Consider the following 26247-nt stretch of genomic DNA (forward strand, 5'->3'; position numbering starts at 1 on the left):
AACTGAAGTCCACGGCAGAAATGTAATACTAATGTTCATCCCAACATTTAACGTAGGACAGAAATAATGTAGATATTCACTAACTTAAGGATTCAGAAGATATATAAAGGGAATACTGTCTACCCTAATAGAGGTTGGTGATAACCTTTATTCACTTTCCAATCCAAAATGGGAAGTTCACTCACTTCCTGTGGATCAACCATCACACTAATATGCTGGGAAAGGATGTACACACACAGATGGAGAGCCTCTCATCATTACTGGAAGTAAAATTCAACTCTTATTTTAATACCACCTAATTCAGTAAATAATTATTTTAGAAAATTAATTTAGACTTATTCTTGAAAAAAGTGTGTATTAGTTCCCTCTGTTGGCTATGATATAGTATGTTCAGTTTAAAACTTTTTTTTTTTTTTTGCTTGAAATATTTTCTGTGCATTGTTGAATATTCTCTTTTTACCTTTTAGTTATTTTGTCTGGAAATATAAAAATATAAAATATTCCATTTGAGGTTCAAGTCAAGTCAAGCAAAAGTTAAGCAAATTTGAAAAGTCATCAAAGTTGCTTCCTTAAAAATGAACAAAAACACACACGACAAATGCATCGCTTAAACGGTTTTAATTATTTCATCCAAAGCAAGCGGACACCACGACCACATCACACATACAGACGCATTCTGGTTGGGGATCAGGTGGCACTAAGTTGCTCTGTATACAGGCACTATATTCTCAAAGGGACGGCATAGCTCAGAGATAGCACCTGGTGTAGTGTAGTGTGCACAGCACCCAGTATAATGTGCACCACACACTGGTAGAAGAACCCAGGAGGTGCAGAACACCAAGCAGCTGCAGGTGCACGTGGAGGGGAGCTCTCCCACATCACGGCTTAGCTGGCACGGTTAACGACAGAACAGCCACTGACAAAGAGGTACACTCATACAGACTGACAGGAATGAGCATGCTTCCACCAGTAGGAATGTGCCAGTCACTTCTGTGGTACCAAGCAAACAGTACGTCTCACATTCTCTCAAAAGACCAAACTCAGCAGTATGGTTAGCAGCATTCGTCCATACAGCTTAATTTTAATGACAGCAGGCAGCTTTAAGATTAAATGAGCAAAGTTATTTTTCATTACATAGCATAACAGATATCAGATTACATTTGTATATTGACCCTTTTAAGAATTTAACATGTAAATGTTTTAAGGGATTAACATTCTAAAACTACAGGCACACAGATACACACAGAGAGGCTGTTGAAGCCTTACATCCATTCTGCTGAAAAGTTTGAACTGCCGTGTATATACTTCATAAGTCTAATCGATGTTTTATGTATGTGTATGCAAAAAGGCAATATTGAAAAGGATATTATATGACATCAGTGGTAAATAATGGACACTATTTTGATTATGTGTTATTGGCCTGATTGATTAATGTTGTCAACAGCGACTCAGTGATAAAACCACTGACTGGGCAATTAATTTTTATTGTTCCCGGAAGTGAATATGATAACATATTTAACAGCTAATAGCTGTAATGAATCTGGCTTTATTGGTGCTTGTGTACTTATCTTATACCAGACAAACGCCATGTTTCTTTAATTACTCAGTGAGTTGAACTATGGGCAAGAAATACTAAATTGCCAGAGCCAGGTGTGTATACACAACATTAATTAATGTCGTGTGTTAGAAATTAAACAAATATGAATATATATCTTGTGTGATTTAAAAACACCTATACCCATGTAATGTGTAATAAGTGTTTGTAAAAATGTAGTCAAAGCCCATTGTTGTGTAAACACATTTCTGTCTTTACAAGACGAATCTTTTGTAAGTACTGAGCACTAATTGCTCAGAGGCTCTATACAGAGAAGCCTCATGTTTGACATTTCTGCTCTGGGGAAGGTTGGTGTGGAGGGACTGGAGACAGACGTAAACACACGAGAGAAGCCTTTATGGATTGTGCAGTAATAGCACATTCACGTCAAGGCCAGCTGACAAATCCCAATTCCACAACTCACACTTTAAAATCCCGAGAGACACAACATGGGAAATGTGACCTACTGGACTCTAGCAAATGGGGTAAAGTATAAGGGAATGAAAGTCACCTAATCCATAATGCAGGACCCCCCTCTCACACACACACACACACACACACACACACACATACACACACACACACCTAAATCCACACAAAAGTGCACTTAATCTTTTGCCTCAGCTAGTCTGTTTATAATTTCTTTACTTTTCTTGGTGACCCCTCCCTCTGACAGGCTGGTCACGGAGGGTTTCTTCTTAGCAGACTGGCTGCTCGCAGACGGTTTCTTCTTGGCAGGCTCGGTGCCACTGCCTTGTTTGGCTTTTACCTTGTTCACTGGTTTGCTATGGCTTGTCATCTTTTTTGGTCTTGAGAGGGACACACTGGGTCTCTCCACCTATGGGCACAAAAATTGGCCACAAATTTGGAATCAATAAATTATGGTGATAATATACAACAGGAAATACATTACATTTGACTTTACTCATCAGTGTAAAGCAAGTTTTTCTTCTTCTACAAAGATACTTGTGTATTTAATGTTCTCTCAGGCCTCTGCATGTATTAGTATTTTTTAAAAATAAAAAGTAAGGAAATTATTGCTCTTCAACAACCCGGCAAAAGACATCATATCTTACCTGTGCATATAAATGTGGGGGAAATGTCACACAAAATAATTCTTTCATTATGAATTATTTTTCACTATTTTGGTTAGTGTACGTTAGGGTAGATGGCAGTAATCTGTGTTACAATATGACAGTTTGGACCCTATTTCAACCTCTTAAATGCAGATGACATTTTCAATGCAAGAGAGTGACTCAGCAGAACATACTCGGTACAGGTGTGGTGTACTATACGAACACTTAAAATGACTGCTATCATTTTAGAGACTAACAAGGACCTACTTGGTCCTTGATGATGGTTTTAAGGGCATTTTATGGGTTAAAACCTTTATCTCCAAACTTTAGGAAATTCAAGCAAATTAAAAACATTGTAGGTTTGGGATAACATGCATGTTTGTTAGCATGGGTCCCTTACACCCTTCAAAAACTAACCGTTTGTACTGCAGAACTTTTAAATAGCATCATCCCTCTAGACATACATTAACTTGAATAACCATAACCAATCACCTTGCATAAGTCATTTGCATCAAGTCACACAGGTAGACAAATAGGGCCCATTTCTTTGAGCTAATGAGAATGTCGCTTTCTGATGTGAATGAAAGGTATTTTAGTCTTAACTGTAAAGAGTGTTAAGCATTCAACTGTCAGCACCTCTCTTTGTGCATTCAATCCTCCCGCTCTGGCGGTAGTCCTAATTTCAAACCTGGATTTAAAAATACCGTCTTAAAGAATACCATGGATTTAAGAATACTGTCTTAAAGAATACCATGGATTTAAGAATACCATCTGCGGTAACACTCATCCATCCATCAGTCCTTCATTCCCTGCCACCTCCTCCTAATCCTTCCATCCTTCCACACATCTGTCTTTTGGATTATTTGTAAGACATTGAGACTGTGTATTGCGATGAATCCTATACATCATACTTCAGACACTTAAAGCTCTAGCCTGTCCCGTCTGTGGACTGGAATTAGGTAGCCCAGCTCTAGCTTGTCCGATCTGCGGATGGATTGAATCGGACGCTCGGTGTGGGGTCTAATCTCAGCCATGGTGTTGGTGTGCTGTGGTGAGATGCTCCAGGACGTCCATGCTTGGTGTAGAAAACTTAAAAAAACACACCTGACTACTGCAGGCTTAGAACAGAAGTGTTGTCACTGTCAGTACAGTCCTATGAGGATGAGAAAAGGGACTACATAATCACACACTCACACACACACACAATCACTGTCCTCGCTTTGAAATATTTATACCTAAATAGCTTTAAATACTGGTACTCGCTATTCATCTTCACTTGTTTGGTAAGTGACACGTGTTAATGTGACTTTGTTAAAGCCAGTTTAAGGCCTGCAGGGACGTTCTAGGTGCAGAACCTACCCCAGAGAAACAACCCTTCAAGAGTGCATCAAGTCTCAAAAGGTTACTTCCTGTTAGTAAACACTGAGGATGACCCTGGTCTCATCAATTCCTGATTTCACACTTAAAGCCACAAACCCACACATAGAAAAGGACAATATCGCAGCTAGTTAACATCATATAGACTGGACCAGCCTGCTTTGAGGCCGGACCAGCCAGTGCTTGGAGTGGCTGCTACATGTGTCCTAGGTGACACCGCACTCCACATCCATACCTTGCTGGGGTCTTTGCTGCTGGGCTCACTGTAAAGACTGCGTATCCTCCGGCGCTCCAGCACCTTGTTGTCTGTGGCGCCGGGTTTGGACTGCTCCCCCCTGTAGGTGGCGCTGTAGCTGGTCTCCAGGCTAGCCTTCTCCGCCACCGGTGGCTTGTACTGCCATTTTGCCTTGATGGGTTTCACTGGTGGGACATCAGTGTAAGCCTTGAACTCCGTCCTGAAAGCGAAAGCACCGGAAGAGCTCCATAGTTTAGGCTGCAACTATCCAAGAGAGAAAAACACCTGTAAAACACCTAGCAGGAAGAGTGCCAAGAACTCCTGCATCATGGTTAGTATCTCTCTGTGATGTCAACAATTAATTTACTGATCTACCTTATAAATCCACTGTGCGCTCCTTTTAGGACAAGAGACAACGGTCAAATATTTAATGTATATGAGAGAAATCTGAAACTATGTTTACATTTACATTTATGGCATTTAGCAGACGCTCTTATCCAGAGCGACTTACAAAAGTGCTTTGTCATTTACTCATAGAGTACATCCTAGTACGGTACAGCAGGTTAGAGTTCAGATACCAATGAACTAGAATACTGTAGAAATACAGGGATCAATGCTGATGCCTAGAAGTGCAAAATACATATAAGCTCTGTAACAGACAACAATAAGTGCAATAAACAAAAGAGCAGTAATGTATACAATGCATGACACCAATAACATGAGTATTTCTATGACATTTATGCAATACGCTACTTTTCTGAAGTGTAGGAGTCACGTGGGCTGAAAATACAGGCATGACTCATTCAATTTCAAGTAGTAGCACAAAATAAAAACTGACCTCAGTTCAGTAGATTATGTCTATGTGCCATGTGTATATAAACATTTGCAAAGAGATCAGTACATTAACTACTGTTTGGTCATAATTCTGCTTTTTAGAATCAGGTTCTTATAAGGAACCATGAAGGATAATTAAAGTGTAAATCTGTTCTTCATGTTAAAATAAATGTAACTTCTTGGTGCCCCTGTAACTGATATGCAATGCCAAAGTGACCAAACAACATGAAATTTAAACCCTGGGGTTGGGGTGGGGTTGGGGAATGAATTAACATTAAAGATTAAAATCACTATCAGGATTTTACTTCGCGAACGAGTCCAATGGATGTCAGTAAGTGACTAGGAACATTTTTAATCTGCTTGGGCTTCCATCCCTGGCAGGAATGACTGAGTGTTAAAAATGAGCTTGCTAAAGTTGAAAACATGCAAAGTGACATTATGGCATTATTATATTCATAGTACACTGACAAAAATATGCAGAATGTTCACAGTAATATTTACCTATATAAGCTTCCAGAGGTCACCTCTTGCTTAATCTGCATGTTCAGCGCATCCGCCACCGATCTTCCTGGAGCCTCCGCTGTCGGTTCACGCTTCTCGGTGCTGGAGCCCACAGTTCCGGGCGTCTTCTCTTTCTTTGGCGCTTTCTTTTTCTTCTCCTTGGTTTCTTTCTCTCGCACCTTCTCTTCTATTTCACATTTCTCCACGCCCGTCTCATCGGCAGCTTTGGCCGGCTCCTGCTCTGCGCCCGCGCTCTCGGCCTTCATACCCGACGCAGGGGGGCTGGCTTTGGGGATCCATGGGTGGTCGCCCTTTCTCGGAATCGGCCACGCTTTGTAATCTTTCTGATACTGCGTCTCGTTGTTGAACGGAGCCTCGGACGGGTGATACTCGTTTTTGGGCTTGCAGCTCGGTTCGGGACGAATCCTCCAGGCTTTGAAATCCTGGCGCATCACAGAGGCGCTCGACCCGTCGCGCGGGGATGCTGCGGCATCAGCTGCGCGAGACACCTTGGCAGGGTCCTCCTGGGCGGGCTGGGTTTCTATGGTGACTGGGCCTCGCCGCTGTGGATGTAGCGACGACTTGGGCTGCGGGTGAATTTGTTGTACCTCGGCCACATCCGAGTACCTGGTGAACACCAAAGGCACGGCGATGTCCGCTTTGTCCAGCTCGCTCCAGAAGCGGTTGATGCAGCAAGCCCTGGTGATGCACGGCCAGGCCATGGCGCACCGCGGCGGACGACTGCACGAAGATGAGACACCGGGTTTTCCTCTTCGCGGCTGCGGAGGGGTTACTGTCCCACCTTTTGCGATCACTCCCGAAAGGGATGCGAAAGGGAAAGTCCGTGAAAATCGTCCGCGAACGCTGTGAGCCCGTATTGTGCTGCACGCGCTTGCGCACTTGCCTTTGCAACGAAAAAAAAAAAAGTAATTTCAAGTCATTTAACGTTTCCCGTGCGCTGGCCCTCACAACGACAAATAAAACGCTGCAGTTTAAAAGGGTGTACACAGGCGCACCGGATGAAGGCCAGCCCGGTTGTGAGGAATCCTCGTGTAAATGCCCAGTCTCTGCAGAGTCAACGGTCACCTGCAGCCGTCAGCGTCTGGATAGGGAGGAGACGCCCCTAATTTAACCATTTGGCATCTGACGAAAAATAACGGTCCTATCACCGTGGTTTAGAAAAAGTCCTATTCACGCATAGGCCGTCCTGTTTTTTTCCCCCCATTTATTCACATTTATTGTTAACTGCAGCTATTCACCTGTTTATTTCAACAGCAGTCGTTCTGCGTTATGCACAGTCGCGTGAATGAGATTTAGAAAATGCTTCCCCGCCACCTTGCATTTTTCGCATGGTCTTGTTAGGAGTTTCCTTACTTCACAGCGTCTGTCTCAGCTCTTCTCTTGTGACAAATGCAGCCTGATCTGAGAGCAGCTCTGCTGGTACTACTCTAAATTGTGGAGCCCCTATTCCACCTCAGTTGCAGCTACTCACAAGCTTATGTCACGCTCAGACAGTAGTGCTACTACTTCCGCGCGCTCGTAGGCTACGGAGGCACGCACAATTCTTTTGTTTCCTTCTTAGAGCACGTGAGAAATACATACCATCTAGTGGTGCTGATCATCTATAGCACAGAGAAAGAGAGAGCGAGAGTGAGAGCGCTTTCTAATGTGACATTAACAAACATATATTTCTAAAGCTACCATGAGTATGATGAAGACCCCTGGGATCTTAGACTCTGTGTTAACATAGTAGATATTCAACAGTAATTTGCCACACATGAAACTGCAGTGCAACACTGGAATGCAGATCTGTTTGAGGCCGATCTAACAGCACAGAGACCCACGTCAGCACTGCCGCCACCATGCTGGGCTTTAGGGTTGTCTTTGAGACAGTGCCATCACCTCGACTTTTGCTCTTCTTTTGAAACGTGAGAAATTAAGGGAGCGTTACGTTAACAGGCAATGCCATTGCTATGACGGGGCTATGACATGTCTATGACATGCTACAAAGCAAGACCATGTTAGTGCACTGCACATCCACTTTTTAAATGGCACTCCTGTTAAAGGAGGGATTCCAAAATTCTGGTATATTAGGTTATATTTACACCCCTCCAACACCAAGACAATTTTAATGCATCTTGGTTCATATATAGTTGAAAAACAAAAGTGAAACATTTTGTAAATACATTAAAATATGGAAACCTAAATATGTAATATATTGGTTATATATAGCAATTATAAAATAATAATTTAAAAAAAAATTCCTGTGATAATGATAACCTTAGGTCTGGTTCACTACTGATGAGAAAAAAAGAATTGAAACATAATTTGTCCTGAATTTTGTATAAAAATATAAATAGCTTTAGATGGGTAGCTATAGAGTGCATATGTGTGCTAAAGCCCACTAGTACACTTATAGTACTGACTTCTTTCAAAATAAGAACTCTTTCAAGATTCGGCTGTGATAGTGCTCATCTGTTAACACGTTTTTCTTTCCCAATCATCTCTCTGAATGAACCATCATCTCCTCTCATAAAACCATGTTCACATCCAAAGAAAGAAAAGACCAGCTCAAGTTGGCTCCTACTATCCTGACCTTCATCATTCCCACTCAAATGTTTTATGGTATTGACCCCTGCACTGAAATTACTATTACATAATCCAGTCTTGGTTTCCCAAAACCTGCTACAGCACAAAGTTCAGTCTTGATATCTTCTATTAGAGCTAATGTTTCTTAATTCAAGATGTAATTTTTTAGTAATTCATTTTATTTATAAAAAAAAATAAAACAAACACCAATTCAGCATCTGAATAACTCATTTGCAACAACAGGGTTTGTAGGCAGAGGTAATGAAACGCCACAATTCATCCCTTTAATAACAAACAGGGACTAAGAAGAAATGCAGATTACATTTAATTCGGAGTAAATTTACTACTCTGATAATTTTCCTTGTGTAAAAATGTCAAAACATGTCACACGGGTGTGATCAACTTCCTGTCAGGATATATTACGCACAAAAAATCATGAGATTAAGAATACATTGAACAAAACCTAGATAATGTATTATTTACATTAAAGGCAATAAAGCGTAGACTACGTACTCTCCTTCAGTACAGGACCAGTCGGTCTACCACACACACACAGTGGTTAACCACTTCAACCATAAAAGTTCAAGTTTGTGTAATATCTTATATTTTAGTGAATTTGCTCTCTGTACTACCTCATGCTAACATATCAATCTAAGGCATCCAAAGACTCTCGGAACTCTGCATTAAAATGCAGTTACATTTACTTACACTTTAAATTATTTGGAGAATTACAAAGAGACTGCAATACCTGCCATCCTGCTTCAGACTGAACTAAAACAAGATTCCAACATAATTCATACTGCGGTTATCAGATTAAATAAACTCAGGCCTGGAAGATCAACACAAAAGCAGTATAAAACAATGTTCTAATGTGTCTATAGGACAAGATAAATACAGAAAAAATATATGTACAGCAGTTAAAAAATATAACTCCATTAAGCTACCTTGACCTCATCTCATACACACGCTTTACAAGACTGGGACGGACTGGTCGGCTCCGTGTGATGTCACTCTTTTTTCCTTCTGCTTTTTTTAATCATTTCCATCCTCTGGATAATTTTTGATGTAACATTCAACCATTTCCTCCAGATCCATTTTTATGTGATAGTTGATATTAAGCATAGCCAGGTTCTTGGACCTGTGGCTCAATGGTGTGTCTAGAAGGTAGGCCTTCAAGCGTCTCTGGCCGGTCTCTCCCTGGCCACCAGCCAGCTTCAGCACCGGCAACGAGGCCAGGATCTTCAGAAATGCGTTGACGTTCGGGAAGAACTTGACATCGGAGTGGTGCAGCGTCTCGTGGATGGTGCAGGGAAGGCTGACCTCCTTTCCCCTGTGCTTCCACTTGATCCGCCAACAGTGTAGCTCCGCGGGCAGCGTATCCGGGTGGGGAAGATCGCTCCTGAACACGTCCGCATGAGCCTCCTCTGATGTATTAAACTTCATCTGGCCCATGACCGCTGGAACGAGAGACAGACACTTGAGAGCCTTGAGATGGTTCTCTGTGAAGATGTCCTTAATTTCCTGAATGACGTACTCCATGACCGGAACTGTCAGGTATTCTTTGAAGAAAGACTCGGCCTGAATTTCCAAAGTTTCCACCGCCCTTTGCTTCCTGAGGAAAAGCCGGGGGACTTTGACAGGGATCTCCATAGCCATGGCAAGATGCACTGCTTCCTCAAACCAGAACTCATGGTAAACCTCAATATTGTCTATGACCTCATGCAGAGAATGCAGGACCGCCGTTAGACTATTGGCTGCAAAGAACACATCGAGGGTCTCTCCTTGTAGGTTTTTGCCAAACGCTCTCGTGAAAGAGAGAGCGTTTTTGAGCACAACCAGGGTGACGACAAACTCAAAGTCAGCCAGAGCCTCGGAGATCGCGTAAGCATCACTAGTGATTTGGTCGTTCCACTTCAAGTCTTCATTGTCATGCACACTGTCCATGCAGAGCAGGAGAGGCTCCAGCAGGTCGACGGCCATCTCAAACACGTTATGCAGGTCCGTCCAGATTGCACGAGAGCTCTCTTTGAGGTCACTGGCTCTGTCTTCGTTGCCCTGACAGAGAATGGAGATGGCGTTGTCAAGTTCAGCCTGAAGTTGTGGGGTAGCCTTGAAAAATCCATCAGCTTTTTTAAGAACCGAGATCACCACCTGAACACCGGTCAGAGGAATGCTGTTAGCTAAGTGCACGTTAAGGGCACAGGTAGAGCAAGGGCTATTCACAGCCATTGGATATTTGTCCATCAGCTGGGTAGCTATGGCTTTCATCCTGTTGCCAAGGACACCAAAGCCAGCATGTGCTTGGCCTCTACAGTCCTCCATGCTGAGGCCCCACGCCTTTGTAACGTGATACTCCAGCTTATCTGCCATAGAGAGTTCCTCTCCATCAAAGGAGAGGAACTCTATAAACTCCTCCCTGAGCGTGTTTGTCTGGTCCACAAAACGCAAGAACACTGGGAGATGCTGGCCCTCGGGAAACTCCACCAGCTCTCCGGTAACCAGTGAGAAGAACCGGCTTTCTCGAACCTCTTGGAGCAGCTCCTCACGAACACATCTCTCAGACACCTCCAGCAGCTGCCTCTGCTGGGAGGCTGGGCAATATTCCTCATTAACAGGTGAAGCTTCAAACCTCCCTCTAAGAAACTCGTCGCCAGCATTGATGCGGTTTTCCACGAGAGCCTGAAAGGTGCTCATGATGGAGTTCTTTTCTGGACCATCATTTGAGTGGCTACTGAGTGGAAAGTTCTGCTTTCCTATTAGAATGATCACTTCAAACAAGGATCTTAAAAACTCTCGTAGCTCCTTCTGGTGTGCAGTCAGCTGAGGCATGTCATCATTAGTCTCAGTGTCATCTTGACCATCGCTTTTGTCCTTTTTGGAGAGCAGCTGTTCTATCGAAGACTCTACTGCAAGATGAATTAATGAATACATTAAAAACATTTACAACAAGAACCAGATTCTACTTTCAATTTCTATCGACACTTGAAACCACAAGGAATACTTACATCTTCTCTCTTTGATTTTCCGTACTTCTTCATCTGTCTGTATAAAAAAGGATAAAACAAAATATTAATGAGCACATGAATGACTTCACCAAAATACCATAGGGCTAGGCAGCACAACAAACCAAAAAGATTATAATTGTCCAACTATAAATGCTTTGCTTATATTTTGCTTGAAAATAATAAACAAGATACACAAATTTAAGTGACTAAAATGTATATATTAGTATGGTGTAATTGGTTATCCGAAACAAGAGAGAGACTGTGGAACCATAAGTAAATGTACAAGTCTGCACTGGGCTACTGTATTAAAAACTAGAAGCATGTAAAAAACAATAGCTTCTCACATGTGAGAAGTTCGACTTACCAAAACTTTGATGCGTTTGCGATGTCTGCTGTGTGGATTGCTCAAGTGGCTAGTTAAATCAAAAATCGTGGGAATAGCAGTATCCCGCAATACGGTCCTATATGGGCTCTGAAAGAAAACAGCAAAAGGATAAGGATCAGCACTGCATGAAGAGGAACCTTCGACAAGTTTCTCTGGATGGGTGTAAAGTAGGATAGGTACTTCTGAGATCACAGGCCAGGACACTCACGGTTTTACATATCATTGTGGGTTCGAAATGCTTTGCACATAGTCGATAGTGTTTGTTCAACTGGTCAGGTGTTTTCTCTTCAAGATCTGCACGCCGACAGTTCTCCACCCACAGCCTACATCTGTGCATATAAATAAATCAATCAATGAAATAAATAAACAACCAAATAGCTTAGACTCTACACATATACACGTTTTATAGTATGATTCACTTCAGGTTACTATAAGTGGAAAACTTAAAACTTCTTTTTTGACCATTTGTAGGACAGACACTCAGTCGCGCTCTACGACATTAAAGCCCTTAACTGAAGTGTTCAATATATGCAGACACTGGCCAACATGAACGGCTACCCAAAGACCATAATGACCTTTATGTAGATGCTCAGGTCGAACACAATCCTAGTTCATGACTAAATCACCGTAAATAACTCAGTCCTCTTCAGAACACACGGCTCAAAGGGCCAGCAGGTCCATTTAACGTCTGTAAACAGGCTCAACCAGCTTTAGCACTTACGCTCCGAGCTTTGCGGTTAGTTCGTCGCGAAATAGCCTAAACTGGCTAACTAATGCAGTTATTCTCGATAGCCAGTTAACTGCATATTAACTGTTCAATAATTATCATGATCAACAACACTTACTGATCAATGAAAGCGGACCGTGTTTACTTTTGCAGCTAATTAACGACTTGCTAACTTCTTCCCCCGCTGCTCAAGATAGCTAGCTGCTAGCTGAGGCGGATTGCACTTAAACGTTCGGCACTTTTAGTTTCAGGCTAGTCGACTAATCGACGACAGGAGCTGTAATAATTAAGTGTAACCACTGACTTTTACAATAAAACACAAGTTACCTCTCAGGATCTCTCGGAAACCTAAAGAAAGCCAAATCAGACTGAGTGCTTTTCCTGGTGCAGTTCGGGGCCGCGCAAAAATTTGGCATTGTTTATGAAACCGCTGTCGGTATTTTCTCACACTTTACAAGCCACTCGTTATTTAATGTGTATAAAAGCCGAACAGCCGTGTTTCCCATGGCATCAGCACACCAGCGCTGCTGAGCGGGCTGGCGTTAGCGTTAGCATTAGCGGCTAGCTAACAAAGCGCGGAACTGAGAGAGATGTTGTCCCAGGATGCAATTCATCACAGTCCCACAATGCCTCGAGTCGAAACCACGAGAACTAGTTTACAGATTAAAACAGTGAAATGAAAACACACAAATCGGCTGTTTTTGCAGTGTCAAAGATATTATGTAATGCTTCGTGCGCTGTGTAGAACAGTCTCTGGAGGGATAAACTGCGATCAGGTTTGCCTATGTCATCATGATTATTAGCTAGGTTGGCTAAGTTAACCGATTTTGCACTAAATTTAATAACAATTTGATCCGAGCTACAAAAAGGTTGGACACTTAACGGTAAAGTAATGCGTTTAAGATTCCTATATAAAGTACGTGGGCTCGTCCGGGATTTGAACCCGGGACCTCTCGCACCCGAAGCGAGAATCATACCCCTAGACCAACGAGCCGCGCACTGAACCTTTCCTGTCTACTTATACAATTCAATCCATGAATTTAAGTTTAACGCACACAACAGGAAAATTCATACATTCTCATGACCCATAAATGAAGAAGGAGGCAAAAGAACGTCAAGTAGGTTATTTTTTTATATATATCATACATAAGACTGAATATATAATACAAAGAGCATTTTCATATACACAGCAAAGTCTTGACTAGTTCTTACAATCTGTGGACACATCCTTTTCCCCATGCTGTTCAGTTATATAGTGCATGTTTCATGTATTAAAAAAGCAAAAACAATTTTTAAAAAATGGCAGCAGAACATCTTAATAAAACTGAGAACTTTGAGAAAAGGACAAGAGCTTAATTCATGAACCCTTTTGGGGCAGGGGGTCACTCGGGTCTACATAACCATAACAGTGACTGTGTTACAATGGGTTTAGAATAACGGGCCCTCAATACAGAAGCTTCACTGAAAAGGAGTGTTGAACTAAGACCAAATTCCTTTCCTATTGATACGGTTTATGTTGTGAATCCTGGATCAGCGTTCTTTCTCTTTTTGATGCTATGTGCACTCAGGCTCTGAGGAGCCATGGTCTTCCTTGGACAAAAGGGCCAAAGACAAAAAGAAAGCTTGTGGACACACAAGCAGACTATATACCCTGTGAAAGTAATCTTTCAGTACAAGAGCTTGTTCTTTCCTTATCAAAGTGTCATTCTGATTAAACCTGGTGCTCTTTAAAAAGCAGTTTTGTACCAAAGAACCAACTCAAAGGAAAGGAAAATTTCATCTTCTCATTGAAATAAAAAGGATGACAATATGACTGATATACCAGCAGGAGTAATGTAGTGAGTTCTATACCTTCTTTATTAAAAAAATATAAATATATACATAAATTCTATTTCAACTATTAAAAAGGGGCTGCATTTTATGAAAACTGCACTAAATCAGATGTCACTTAGCAACAGCTGAAACAGGTATACATTTAAAGTCTCTAATTTTATTTTTCTTTTGGAATGTTTTATGTTGAGGTCAGCAAACTGCTGGATTCCCACTCAAATGGTTTAATTTATAAAAACATTTTAAAAGCAATTTTAACATTTAGAGACAATTCTCATTACAATTACTCTTGGGATATGTAAATATAACAAATATGATTCAGTTTATATGAAGGTAGTGAAGTCTTTTAATAACAAAACACCAAAATAAACACAACTTTCTTTATGTCCTGCTGTCTGTTGAACTGTTAGATTCAAAGAGGTAATAAGCAAGGTGTTGGTCTTAGTTGACACCAAACACAAGTGTGAGGGTATGTGGGAAAACACTTAACAATCTCTGATCTTACTGTAAAGTCTAGGTGAGATTGCATATGCAAATACTAGCAATTGCTTATGTGACTATAAAGTGATTAAAAAAACATTGATCCTCTTCGAAACATGCATGTGCCCAGGCAGCCGTGTGCCAGTCATTTCTAGATTCCCTTTGAATAGTATACAGGAAGCAGACATAAAAATTGAATGTGTAACAATTTTAACTCAAAGTAGCTACAGTACACTGCCTGAATATTTCAATTTGAGTAGCTACTTGGGTACTTAGGTAGAAATTAGTATGTTATTCAAACTATTAGAGGCAGCATTACCCATTGATTGGTCAGGTAATTACAAACTTAAAATTCTCTCTCCTCATTGTCATTTGCAGATCACTCAGCTACTCTGGAGCCTGCAGAGCAGCAGATAGGAACTCTCTAAACTATGTTCCTATTTGACATAATGCATTAAAAAAAAAGGTGATGGGGTGAATCACGTGACAAACTCAATATAAAAATGTACCAAGTTCAGCAAAAATTCCAGTTTGCAATAGTATCTGATAGACATTTTGTATGGACAAAATTTATACTTTTAATAAACCTTGTGTTGAAGTGAACTGCTACATTATTGGTTACAGAACTATAAAATCAATCACTTTGGTATAAAAAAAAAAAGAAACAAGAAAAACAATGTAAAATTCACAGCATAATTCAAGAGGAGAAAAAGGCAGTCACAAATTTCAGCACTTCTTTATGTACTAAAAATTGAAGAGGCAAATTTAAGTATGCAATCTTCAGTGAAAACTGTATACTCAAAGGGGAAAAAAATAAAATAAAATAAAACCAAGCATCTTAAATAGGGCCAACTACCTTCATTAATATCCCACTCAGGGAAGAATTATAGGAAGTCTTTTTAGGACACTTGACCCTGTAATAAAGGCCTCTTAATAACCACTATTCTGTTTAGCATTCCGCTAACCAATTAAGGACCATTTAAATGTTAAAAATATAGGAAAACCATCTTTATTTAACCATTATTGTCCATGTTCTCATTCAAAATCTAAGGCCGATATGATTTTTAACAATGCCCCTAATTAATATGGATCTGACACTTTACAGTGCATGTCCTCATCAGTTAGTGAGAAAGCAACCCCTGGAGTCCGAGAGCTCTCGGTCTGAGCAGTACTGCAGCTGAGTCTGTGAAGCCCAGCTGGAGTACGAGGTGTTCCCCCACCCCATGGCGCTCACTGCCGGAGCTCCACTTCCATGTGCCGCCTTTCAAAGAGTTACACAATACAAACAACGTGAAAGGTCACTGCAAGTACTGCTTCCTTGACACGCTACAGTTTTTAAACACACAGCTCTTTTGAGTTTTCACTTAAAGGGTAAATAAATTATCAAGTTTTAAAATAATTTTAAAAAGGTCAAAAATGTTTTACCATTTGAACTTGTATGGATGTTTTTGCATTGCTTTACATAGAGTTCTGTGGCAGCGCTTGGATATGAAATGCTCACTATAAAACAGACAAAAACAAACCGAAAGGAAAGTAAAAAAAAAAAAAAAACTAAGAAGAAACAATGGGGAAAATCAGCACTATGTGCAGCGAGTGAGCTGTAGATGGAGTTCTCAAGCTCACCCTGGTGGTTTTGCAGCATTACTAATGTGTTAACTGAAAAAGGAAATATATTTGAAATAGCTATCTTTAAATAATCTCCAATTGTAGCAATTCAGTGATATCTCCCCTAAAAAGTGAGCAGCTTTTGTTCTCTATGCACCATTTAAAAATAGAAGAAAATGAAACATCAACTATAAAATAAAATAAAAATCAATCATACACAGAAAACATACTGTTTTCAGCTTAGTCACGAACTGGCCATTGAGCTCTGCTGAACACACACTCCAGGCATTGGAGACTCCTCCCTCTCCATACCTGGTCTCAAACCCAAATGTCCCTCCGTTATGAAGCGAGCAGGTCCTGTGTTTGTGGCAGCAGAGTAAGTTGGATGTCCAGCAATGCCGGTCTCTTGGCGAGGATTTGAGAAGGCACCCAAACCCATGCTTATGCCTCCATTTTGGCTGAAGCCCAGGACACTGGCAGGAACCTGGCGAAACTGGTAAGCCTGGTTGCCATGGTTTCCCGTGGAAGAGGAAGATGTGGAGGACGAGGAGGCAGAGGAAGACAGGGACGTCATGGACAGGTGACCATGCACAACCTCCATAGAATCCTGCGTGGAGGCGCTGTTGGTTGGCGAGTTGTAGAGCCGTGGCTTAGAGAGAGCTATGACCTGTCCATGATGGTGGGCGTGGTGGTGATGGTGGTGGTGGTGGTGGTGGTGAGGGCGCAACACTTTAGGATGCTGGGGAGGCACATGAAACGTGGTCTCTTGGACTGGATGTGTCTCTACAGTGACAGGTTCTGGTCCAACACCACCAGTCCAAACTACAGGTGGATGGTAAGGCTGTCTTGTCTGAAAAGGGACAAACACACAAGCGTGCGCACACGCGCACAGACACACAAAGAACCCAACATAGTTAACAAAACTGGATAAAACAAAGCAAAACTGGATATAACCAAAAGTATTCTGGTTACTTAGCTAGCAAATTCAGTTACTTGACAACTGGTTTGGTCTAGGTCAGGGGTGTCAACAGTCCAGTCTGGCCAGAGTCCAGCAAAGTTTATTGATTGCTCTACTCAGAAACACTTAATAAACCTGGCAATTAAACCAAGTCAAATTTCCCTGACTTTCAGAGACTAAAAATACGAATTTTTATGATCTATAATGAAAAACAGGGCACCTTCGTTAAATGGGCTTTGAAAATTATCCATAACAACCACTCCCACAGTAACTTTGTCATAAATGGAAACTAAAATTGAAAGATGCTACCAACTAAAGTCCTTGATGTTCCATGACTTGACTGAAAAATTAAATCAAATCACCTGACTGTTCAGGTCTGGAATAGACTTTTTAAAATTCCATGATATTCCAGAAATTTCATGACCAGTAGGAACCCTGGGTGATTGTGGCAACATTCTTATCGGTATTATCATATAGCAATAAGAATTTATTTGGGACCACTGCATTTAAAAAGTAAGTTCAAAAGTAATCGTGCTTACCTGAGGGCAGAGGTTGTCACAGTCTATAGTTGGCATGGTAGTGCCAAAGTGACCTCCACTGTGTCGATGATGGTGAGTTGGATCAGACCTCGCTCTGCCACTGGTGCTCGTTCCAGATGATCCTCCTGAGATCACAAACATCACCACACTTACATTTAAAAAAACTAATTTTCTGGTTTCTGAGAAACATTTAATCCAAAACTTAGATAACCAAACTAGCTGAAAAAAAACTGAAGTTAGTTGAGAACAAGCTAATTTCAGCTAGGAAACTAAAAATCTATTCGACAAAGTACCTGAGCTTGAGGATGTACTAGAAGTGGTCCCTGAGGACTGCGACTGCTCAAGTGCAGGACTTGTTGAAACACTACTGCTCGTGTTGGTTCCTTCATCTGCCGTCTTCTTGAAGAAGCTGTGCTGGAGGGCGTAGTAGGGCTGGATTCGGGTCTTAGGGTCATAGTCCAGCATTCTGAGTACGAGATCCTTGAACTTCAAGTAGTCAGCTACTGCGTGGCCAGATTCACCAGCCCGTCGACCTCCTGGACCCCCAGCCTCCACTCCCAGGATGGCATGGAGCTTACGAGAAGCTGGAGGCTTGTACTGTTCACAGAGAAAAGTAATTCATTACAAGAACTCGAACCTCACTACAGTCATTATAAACCAGTACACTGCTAATACAAACCCTTTTCCCATCTTTGGTCTTCTTTATACTCCATGTCCCATCTGACAACTTCTCAAAGAACTTTCTGGCTTTTGGTGCCAAGTCCATTATGTGATTCGGTGGGATGCCAAGAACTTCAACGATTTTGTTCATTTGGTCCACCTGTGTAGAAAGCAGAGTTTTAATGTGCTTTTTACCTAATTCTATACATTCCACCCACCCCCCATTCTTCTTCGTACCTCATTGGCTCCACTGAACAGAGGCTCTCCTGTGTGCATCTCCACCAGTATGCATCCCAGTGACCACATGTCTATAGCCAGATCATACGGCATCCCCAGAAGCACTTCAGGAGAGCGATAGAATCGACTTTGTATATACTGATATATCTGAGAATTGACAAGGTGGGAAACAAGGTTCACTTTGCTTCAAATGTTCCACATGAACTACTTGTTAATTATACACAAGTTAATCAAAACGTTTCACACGTCGCGTCCCTGCCGGAAATCTTTACCCTTTGTCCAAGTTGGCAGGAGCTTCCGAAGTCCACTATTTTAATGGCGCTTCTCTTGGGGTTACACAGCAAGATGTTCTCTGGCTTGAGGTCACAGTGTATGATGCTGAGCTCAGGAGTGGCAAGAAAGAGCAGGGCGGTGCACAGCTGCTGGGCGAACTTCCGGGTCAGGTTCAAGGAAACCCCTCTAAAGTTTGTATTTCGTAACAAGTCATACAAGTTGTATGACAGCATTTCAAATACTAAGCAAAGGTGATTCCGGAACATGAAGTGCCTCTTCAGATGAACTAGACAGCCATGAAGGAGAGAGACAAACAGAAAGAAAGGAGAGCTCTTTACTGCACTGCAAGTACAACTGCTTATTTTATTTGTGTAATATAGCTACACCTTCACAAAAGTGAACAGACAATTCATGTCCTCCTACAAGATGTTTGTGAGCTCCTGCATTAATTTTACCAAACACAAAATGCGTTTATGAAGGTGAAATCTAAGTATTAGTGCAGCAAGCTTCAGGTATTCTTGTTAAGACAGTGTTTTTTCCCCCCTTGTGATTGTTTTTAGCTGTTTCCTCCTCGATCTCTCCTGATGCAGATGTCCTTGTTTTAACTTAGCAAATAGTGATACAAATTTTGAAGTCTAACATTGTGCTGTGCAGTAAATAATGTAAGTAAGCAAATTCTAGAAAATTGCAAGGCAGCAAAAGATCAATTTTACATTTAATATGAAACATTCATGGACAGCTTTGATCTGCACCATAACAGTGTACCTTAAAGGATTTTAAATGAATTTGGAAATATTAATTACCTATATAGTATTTCATCTCTGTGTCATGTTTGTTCATGAGTTCAAGAAGCCGCACTTCAATCTGAGCTTGATTGAGAAAAGCCTTTTTGTTCTTGATGATCTTAATTGCTACCCATTCTTGCTCAGCACGGTCGTAAGCTTTTACAACCTACAAACAAGAAAATGCAGAAATTTAAACAGAGATAGATAAACATGCATATTGATGTCCCATTATAACTCCAGACATTTTGAGGTCATTCCTAGTTGAGTGAAATGGAGATTTTGAAACCGTCCATCACACGCCTTCCATTCACTTCATTAAAAAAAAGTGTGTAAAAAGGTTTAACAGATGGCAAAAAATAATTTAATTAAGAAGTACATTTCTAACAGTTATTCTATGTCTGCCATACTTAAAATATGAGAGAAATCCAAATACTACTCAAAGTGTTTCAGTGCCTTTCCTATCAACTGTGAACTGAATGTTTTAAGAAGTCAGTAACGTCTATCCAATTTCTGAGTACTCCTACCTGGCCAAAAGACCCTTTTCCAATTAGAGAATCAATTTCATAACGGTCCATCCACTTCTCCCCATTCTTGACGATATAGTCATAGTTGTCATCATCATAGCCATCATTGAAGACCTTCCTCTCTTTCTTATGGCTGGAGTCTTCACCTTGACCCTGTTGGTGCCGCCGCTTCTTTTTTGCATAATATACCTGTGAACACAGAAAGGCAATTATTAGATTCAAGCAAAGAAAACAAAGTTACAACCTACAATCTGTAGCCACTGTTTGCGTGTGTGAGTGTCACTGCACCTGTTATTAGGATTGTGCAGAAAATACGAATGTACCTTCAAGTTTCAAGTTTGGTTTATTTGTCACATACATAGTCATATACAGTACAACACGCAGTGAAATGGTGGAATGACCTTAAAGTCATTGTATATTTACAGTTCTGTATCACACAGTAATGTAAATTTAAGTACATTGTCATTAAAGCTAAAATTGACAGAGTACATAAGTAAGGGTCTGGCTGAGCGTATGCCTAAGTATGTATTACAGTGTTACAGGTCAGTGTTATTGTCACTGCTATTACGAGATTACTGTTACAGATCAGTGTTACCATCACTTCTGTTTCTAGATTACTGCATTACAGGTCAGTGTTATTGTCACTGCTGTTACTAGATTACTGTATTACAGGTCAGTGTTATTGTCACTGCTGTTACTAGATTACTGTTATAGTTCAGTGTTAGCGTCACTGCTGTAACCACGTCACCTTGTCAAAATGTTAAGGTTTTCTTTTTTTTTTTTTTTTAAGAGGTGCACCTTCTCCTCTTCCAGGTTCAGCAAATATATGCAGCAAAGCCTCCTGCCTTTGCTCCTGATGGTGTGTGCTACGTTTTCCTCTACTTGCACTTGCATTTCAAATTCTAATATGACCATGCTTTGGGAGGTGCTTTTAATAGTTGAATCTCTGGTATTGCAAACTAAAAGTATTTTTGCACTATGTTTTAAAGGTCTCAAGAGTCCATGAGCAGTGGATATTCATGCATCAGTACAATACCTCATTAATGTGTTTGTAGGTTTTGATCAGGTCAATGGAGAGCTTCCTCAAAGGAGCTACAGATGGGTCACGAAAGCACGGGGGCATGTGCCTCTGAAAACACACACACACACACACACACACACACACACACACACACACACACACACACACACACACACACACACACACACACACACACACACACACACACACACACACACACCTTTAAGCTGAAGCTTTCTGACTTGTACTAAATCAATGATAAGTAAGACCAAAATTGAGCAAAACACAGAAAAAGTAGTGAAAAATGTTTCTGCATTGTACATTAACCCATGATCACCCTGTACCTGGATGGCAGTGAGTGCTTGTGTCTGTTCACTGTATGGCAGTACAGTGACAGACTGGTCTGTATTCTGCTGGTGACAGTCACTGTACTGCTGGTGTGAATGAGGCATTGGAGAAGCCATCTGAAGACCAGCAGCACTGAAAGAAAAAGTGGGTGCAAGCCGGACGGACGAAGGTTTGCATGCTGAGGTCTCTCCCCCTGAAACAAAGTTAGGATATATTAGTGCTTATTAGAACAATGAAACACTACTCCAGACCCTTATTCCTCAGCCTTTAGTTAACAACACTCATAGTACGGAGGTCTCTGAGGTCTGACACAAATTAGGGTGTCTTTCTCTTCATACAGATATTATTGCTGATACGGTTTTAAAACAGTTTCAGAACACAAAAGCATATTATCTAAATAATGTCAAAAGAAAGGTTAGTTATTAGCTCCTTACTAACCATGGGAGTGTATGGAAAAAGATTAAATGTGTTTTAAAATATTTAAGTGGAATCTCTTTTACAGATTTGCTCGGTTTTAAAAGTAAATTCTGATAACTGTTAGAAGAAAGCTCATTTCACATCACCCTTCACCAGGCAACACAATGCACCACAGCCACACAGAATCCCACCACTTTTCAGAATCCCAGCAACAGCACCTAATTAGCATAGCCTATCACCAAGAAGATAACGTATGATTTGGCAAGCCCATCAATGTTCAAGCCAATCACAGAAGGGTATGCAAATAACCCACTTTTGTTGCCAGGGCAGAGCTGTTCCCATTTTCCAATAAGAAAACAAGAAATAAACAAGAAATAAAATTGAACTTTGGCACACTTAAAGGCAGCAACCACCACATCCAAGCCTGACAGCAAAATAACAGCGCAAAGCATGCTCATAGTGTGGGAGCGACAAAAAGATTCCACTGGTCTAAGACAGGGAAAAGAATTTACATAAACCAGAAAATGATTAGAGGATGGAAATACCTATCCTTGCAGCAACACTTGGTTGCAAAAGATGGTTAGGGTCTTAAAGATGTATGAATGAATGTACTGGGTGCAAAATAACCAACCTTTTTACACTATAGATAACCTCAATGTATACACACTTGCACATACCACTGAAGGTTGCACACAAATGTTTATACATTACCTGTAATTGTCTGCACTTCTAGACAATTAGAAATGTACTAAATGTTAGTTCTCTTAATACCCTTAATAAACATTGCCATTTCAGAAGATCATTTGTAAACTGAAGCATAAATGTTCTATTTGGGTTGTGAAATGCCATTTAATTGTCATTGATTTGTAAACTGGCATTAGTTTTCAATTAAGTAGTCAATTGTCCACAAGAGTGATGCACCAAAATGAAAAAATTTCGCAGAAATTGGAGCCAATATTCAGGACACACTGGGCCGAACACCAAAGACTGAAAAAGTGATCTTCTGTTTTAAATAGAGTACATCAGACTCTGTATAATGAAGTTCAGTATACTCCATTAGCCTTCAAAATGTCCTCAACAACAGAGAACAGTTGGTCATCCATGGCAAGGAATTGCATTTTTTTTAAATGACACTTTCTGCTCTGGCACAGTCTGCAAGTTTATTCGTCTTCTCTAATAATAAAAAAAAAGTGTGGGAGTAGCTGGTGCCGGTGTTAAAGTAGACAGCTTTCTGTTGCTTCTGTACTGTTGCCGTTTTCTGCATACTGAGCGGGACGGAACCTTTACAAATGGTGTACAAGACCTGTAGGTGAGAAATCCTTGGGTGTCATACGTACTCTTGAAACTTTGCATGAACAGAGATCACATGGCACAGAAATTGAGAAATTATTCTACACGGTCAATATTCTCTGTTGCTGTTCAAACTTGCCTGCGCTGACTGACACAGAAGAGCAAAGGAAACAACCTGAGTTTTTGTTTTGTTTTGTTTGTTAACTACTTTTGAGTTTAGTTTTTTTTTTTAGTTATTAATTTTCATTTAAAAGGACATTTTTCTATTTTAGCTGAAAAATCAAGGTGCTTCACTAGTCCACAACTCCGGGAATATTATCCAAGCATTTCATGGAACATTAATTTACAGATATAAATGTGCATATAGATGATCCATGTTACTCAAATGCATCTGTAGTGCATATCCTAAGATGGTCAATACTTCACATAGACAGAACAAAAGCAATACACTGAAACATTATGAATTGTGGTCAGGGCAAAGAACACCCTCATTAACCCATGAAAAGTCAAATTAAAGCAGCCAAAGTTATGAAATGAATGTAATATGACAAATTGTCATAATTGCTGTAATTAAATAAACTGCAGGCTAATTATATAAATATATGTAACTACACAAAATAAGTACAGTTCAAATTCCTTATGGTTGAAACACTGATAGCATGTGTCAGTGCAAGATATAGTAATTAACCTGTCAAATGGAGGGGACAATAGGAAATGTAATACTGCTCACTGTTCTTATGTTCATTTTCTAGAAATTGTCCATTAAGTGCAAATTTAAGTCATGAATTTAATAAATGTAACAAGCCAAACTTCGGGTCACTAAGATGCAGAGACAAGAGGTAGGTTTGCTAAAATAGTTTTATTTAAAGTGGGTATGTAGCTTTGTTTGAAGTAGTATTGTAATAAGTTGCATGAAAGGATAGGAGGATGGATTTACCCGTTTGCGGAATTTGGATCATTTTAAAGCTGTATACTGGCTGTATTTATCTAGACAATTATGCTGTTTACTTAGCTATATGAGTAAGTCACTTCACTTTTATGTGACAAAACTATAATTCTAAATTTGAGTTATTATGAATGTATGAAGTTTTATATTGAAAAACACACTTTTTTAAAACTAAAACATTAAAGGATTTTATGAAACTAATATTACCCATAAGTTATCTCCCAACCAATCAGAAATGCAGGAACTTTGCGCCTAAAGATTACACTGTATCTAGCTATATGCGTTACAAACGATCACAGCAAGCATTAGTTTGTGTAAATTCCAAAAACTTTTAAGCCACAACAATAAAATGTAGCCAACTATCAATTTTCTGGGTGATAAACATATGTAAACATATTTACATAATGTAAATGTGGGTAAACAGGGTGACTTAAGTTAGCAGTTATGTTCCTAGGCTTTTTTTAATTGATAAATTGTACTGTCTGTGACAAAAATCTTTTAATGTTTAGTTCTGTTAGATTATGCCCCCCCCCCCATACCTATATAGGCAAGATGAGCATTAAGAGATTGAAAGACATAAATTAAAGTCAGTCTGAAGGTCATTTTTGATGCTTCAAAATGATGCACATTTGCAATCCTGATATTGAATTTCTGAAATTGAACATTATATATAATAGATTAATTATAAATTAAATAAATCATTTCAATTCACAACAAATAAAAGTAATAATACAAGAGCATTAGTCAAGTAGATGTTTGTATTTATTTTGTCATACAAAGTTAATTAAATAATTGTCTAGTCAGTCTTTTATTTAGACTTCTACAGTATGCTTAGCAGTCTTGCATTGGGGTCTGCTAGACCCAGATTTCCCCCTATCTAGCATACAAATACGATTACCATCTAAAACCTGAAACTACGTAACATTTAAATTATTTTTAATAAATTCTCTTACATTATGGCATTTACCTCACAAAACAAAAAGCATTTTAGCAGCTAACCTGGATGCATCGTCGCCTGTATAATTTCATATCATCCTGGGAGAAGAGTCCAGCAGCAAACCACAACCCACTACAAAGAATAAAAACAAAGTATCAGTGAACATGTCAATAAATTAAAAGGCTGTCTTTGAGATCAATGGGGCACTCGAAATTAGAGAGAAATGGAGCTAAATCAGCATTTGTTGTATTTTAGCCATATTTCACTATTTCTTCATAAGGGTATTATGGGAAACCGCTTAAAATTTATATAATTCATAATCCATATGCTAGCTCAACTGCAAACAATGGGAATCATAAGAACATTTTTTAAACATCTTAAAACCCACATTAAAATTATATATATATATATATATATATATATATATATATATATATATATATATATATATATATATATATATATATATATGCACAAAAGAGCAGTTTTTTGAATTTACAATGTACTAACAAAGTTAACTTGTCATTTTATATAAAGTTAACAGCCATGCGATCCCACTGCATAGCGCATTAGACATAGATAGCAGACTTCCAGGGACTGTGGTCCTGGAAAGGTGTTGGTCTCCTCAAATTTAATTAAAATAGCATGAGTAGTCAAACACCTGTTAGGCAGAATGATCTATATAATTATGCATCAAGTTAAGTTTTTATAATCAAAATTAATTTTCTACACATTTTACATTTTCTAAATACAAAAAACGGCAGTAAATTCTCTTAAATTCATATATGTAAATTAAGAATGACCCAATATTTATTTTCTGTGTCTACATAGGGTACATTAGTGAACTTTAGCACTTTTAGCAGCATCAATGTTTTAGTCTTTTTGTCAAGAACAGGATGTAAAGCATTAGAATAGTCAAAATTAGTACTTTGCTTACAAAACTGCAGACAAAGAACATGCAGACAGAAATATGATGGAACACTTAAATTCAATATAACCATATAAATTATATAAGTGTAATCAGAAAACTGCCTTCTGATACTGCACCAAAATTTTCCTAAAATCTAAGTGTGG

General features: G+C 39.8%; 3 protein-coding genes and 1 non-coding gene across 6 annotated transcripts in view; all 4 read right to left on the minus strand.

The window, feature by feature from the left end:
* Positions 1-599: 599 nt before the first annotated feature.
* map6b (microtubule-associated protein 6b) lies at positions 600-7276 on the minus strand. 2 transcript variants are annotated; one of them, XM_027021210.3, is made up of 4 exons: positions 5618-7276; positions 4283-4502; positions 3775-3823; positions 2295-2432 (listed from the first exon to the last, which is right to left on the minus strand). In XM_027021210.3, exons 1-3 carry the CDS (start codon positions 6337-6339, stop codon positions 3779-3781), a joined length of 987 nt encoding a protein of 328 aa, XP_026877011.2. In that variant the 5' UTR covers positions 6340-7276; the 3' UTR covers positions 2295-2432; positions 3775-3778. The 2 variants fall into 2 exon arrangements, with proteins under 2 accessions (XP_026877010.2, XP_026877011.2); XM_027021209.3 differs by lacking the exon at positions 3775-3823 and having other exon boundaries at positions 600-2432; positions 5618-7245.
* A 1088-nt stretch (positions 7277-8364) lies between these two features.
* thap12b (THAP domain containing 12b) lies at positions 8365-12936 on the minus strand. The gene is made up of 5 exons (XM_027021227.3): positions 12651-12936; positions 11805-11925; positions 11576-11683; positions 11212-11248; positions 8365-11112 (listed from the first exon to the last, which is right to left on the minus strand). The coding sequence occupies exons 1-5, from the start codon at positions 12737-12739 to the stop codon at positions 9239-9241; spliced, it is 2229 nt and encodes a 742-aa protein (XP_026877028.2). The 5' UTR covers positions 12740-12936; the 3' UTR covers positions 8365-9238.
* Positions 12937-13245: 309 nt separating this feature from the next.
* Positions 13246-13317, minus strand: trnap-cgg (transfer RNA proline (anticodon CGG)). Its single transcript has one exon. It is a non-coding gene; the product is annotated as a tRNA-Pro (tRNA).
* A 124-nt stretch (positions 13318-13441) lies between these two features.
* dyrk1ab (dual-specificity tyrosine-(Y)-phosphorylation regulated kinase 1A, b) overlaps positions 13442-26247 on the minus strand; it is a 21809-nt gene continuing 9003 nt past the window's right edge. For both annotated transcript variants that reach the window (XM_035534108.2, XM_081700016.1), the window contains exons 2-12: positions 25236-25305; positions 21580-21776; positions 21251-21343; positions 20215-20403; positions 19709-19856; positions 18905-19191; positions 18633-18779; positions 18415-18555; positions 18029-18332; positions 17736-17860; positions 13442-17088 (exon numbers count right to left, since the gene is read on the minus strand). In XM_035534108.2, the coding sequence (XP_035390001.1) occupies positions 16483-17088; positions 17736-17860; positions 18029-18332; positions 18415-18555; positions 18633-18779; positions 18905-19191; positions 19709-19856; positions 20215-20403; positions 21251-21343; positions 21580-21776; positions 25236-25245 (2247 nt within the window). In that variant the 5' untranslated portion in view covers positions 25246-25305 and the 3' untranslated portion in view covers positions 13442-16482. The remainder of the gene's footprint in view (positions 17089-17735; positions 17861-18028; positions 18333-18414; positions 18556-18632; positions 18780-18904; positions 19192-19708; positions 19857-20214; positions 20404-21250; positions 21344-21579; positions 21777-25235; positions 25306-26247) is intronic.

Source organism: Electrophorus electricus, chromosome 17 (assembly GCF_041902795.1).
Source record: "Electrophorus electricus isolate QZ-2024a chromosome 17, ASM4190279v1, whole genome shotgun sequence".
Taxonomy (NCBI): domain Eukaryota; kingdom Metazoa; phylum Chordata; class Actinopteri; order Gymnotiformes; family Gymnotidae; genus Electrophorus; species Electrophorus electricus.

Coding starts and splice junctions, on each gene's coding strand:
- map6b (XM_027021209.3), bottom strand. CDS start 6,339: ATGGCCTGGCCGTGCATCACCAGGGCTTGCTGCATCAACCGCTTCTGG. Junction 4,503..5,617: donor ACCTCTGGAAGCTTATATAG/GTAAATATTACT, acceptor TTTCGCTTTCAG/GACGGAGTTCAAGGCTTACA. Junction 2,433..4,282: donor GCAGCAAAGACCCCAGCAAG/GTATGGATGTGG, acceptor TTGTGCCCATAG/GTGGAGAGACCCAGTGTGTC.
- thap12b (XM_027021227.3), bottom strand. CDS start 12,739: ATGCCAAATTTTTGCGCGGCCCCGAACTGCACCAGGAAAAGCACTCAG. Junction 11,926..12,650: donor TTTCCGAGAGATCCTGAGAG/GTAACTTGTGTT, acceptor TTATATGCACAG/ATGTAGGCTGTGGGTGGAGA. Junction 11,684..11,804: donor CCACAATGATATGTAAAACC/GTGAGTGTCCTG, acceptor GTTTTCTTTCAG/AGCCCATATAGGACCGTATT.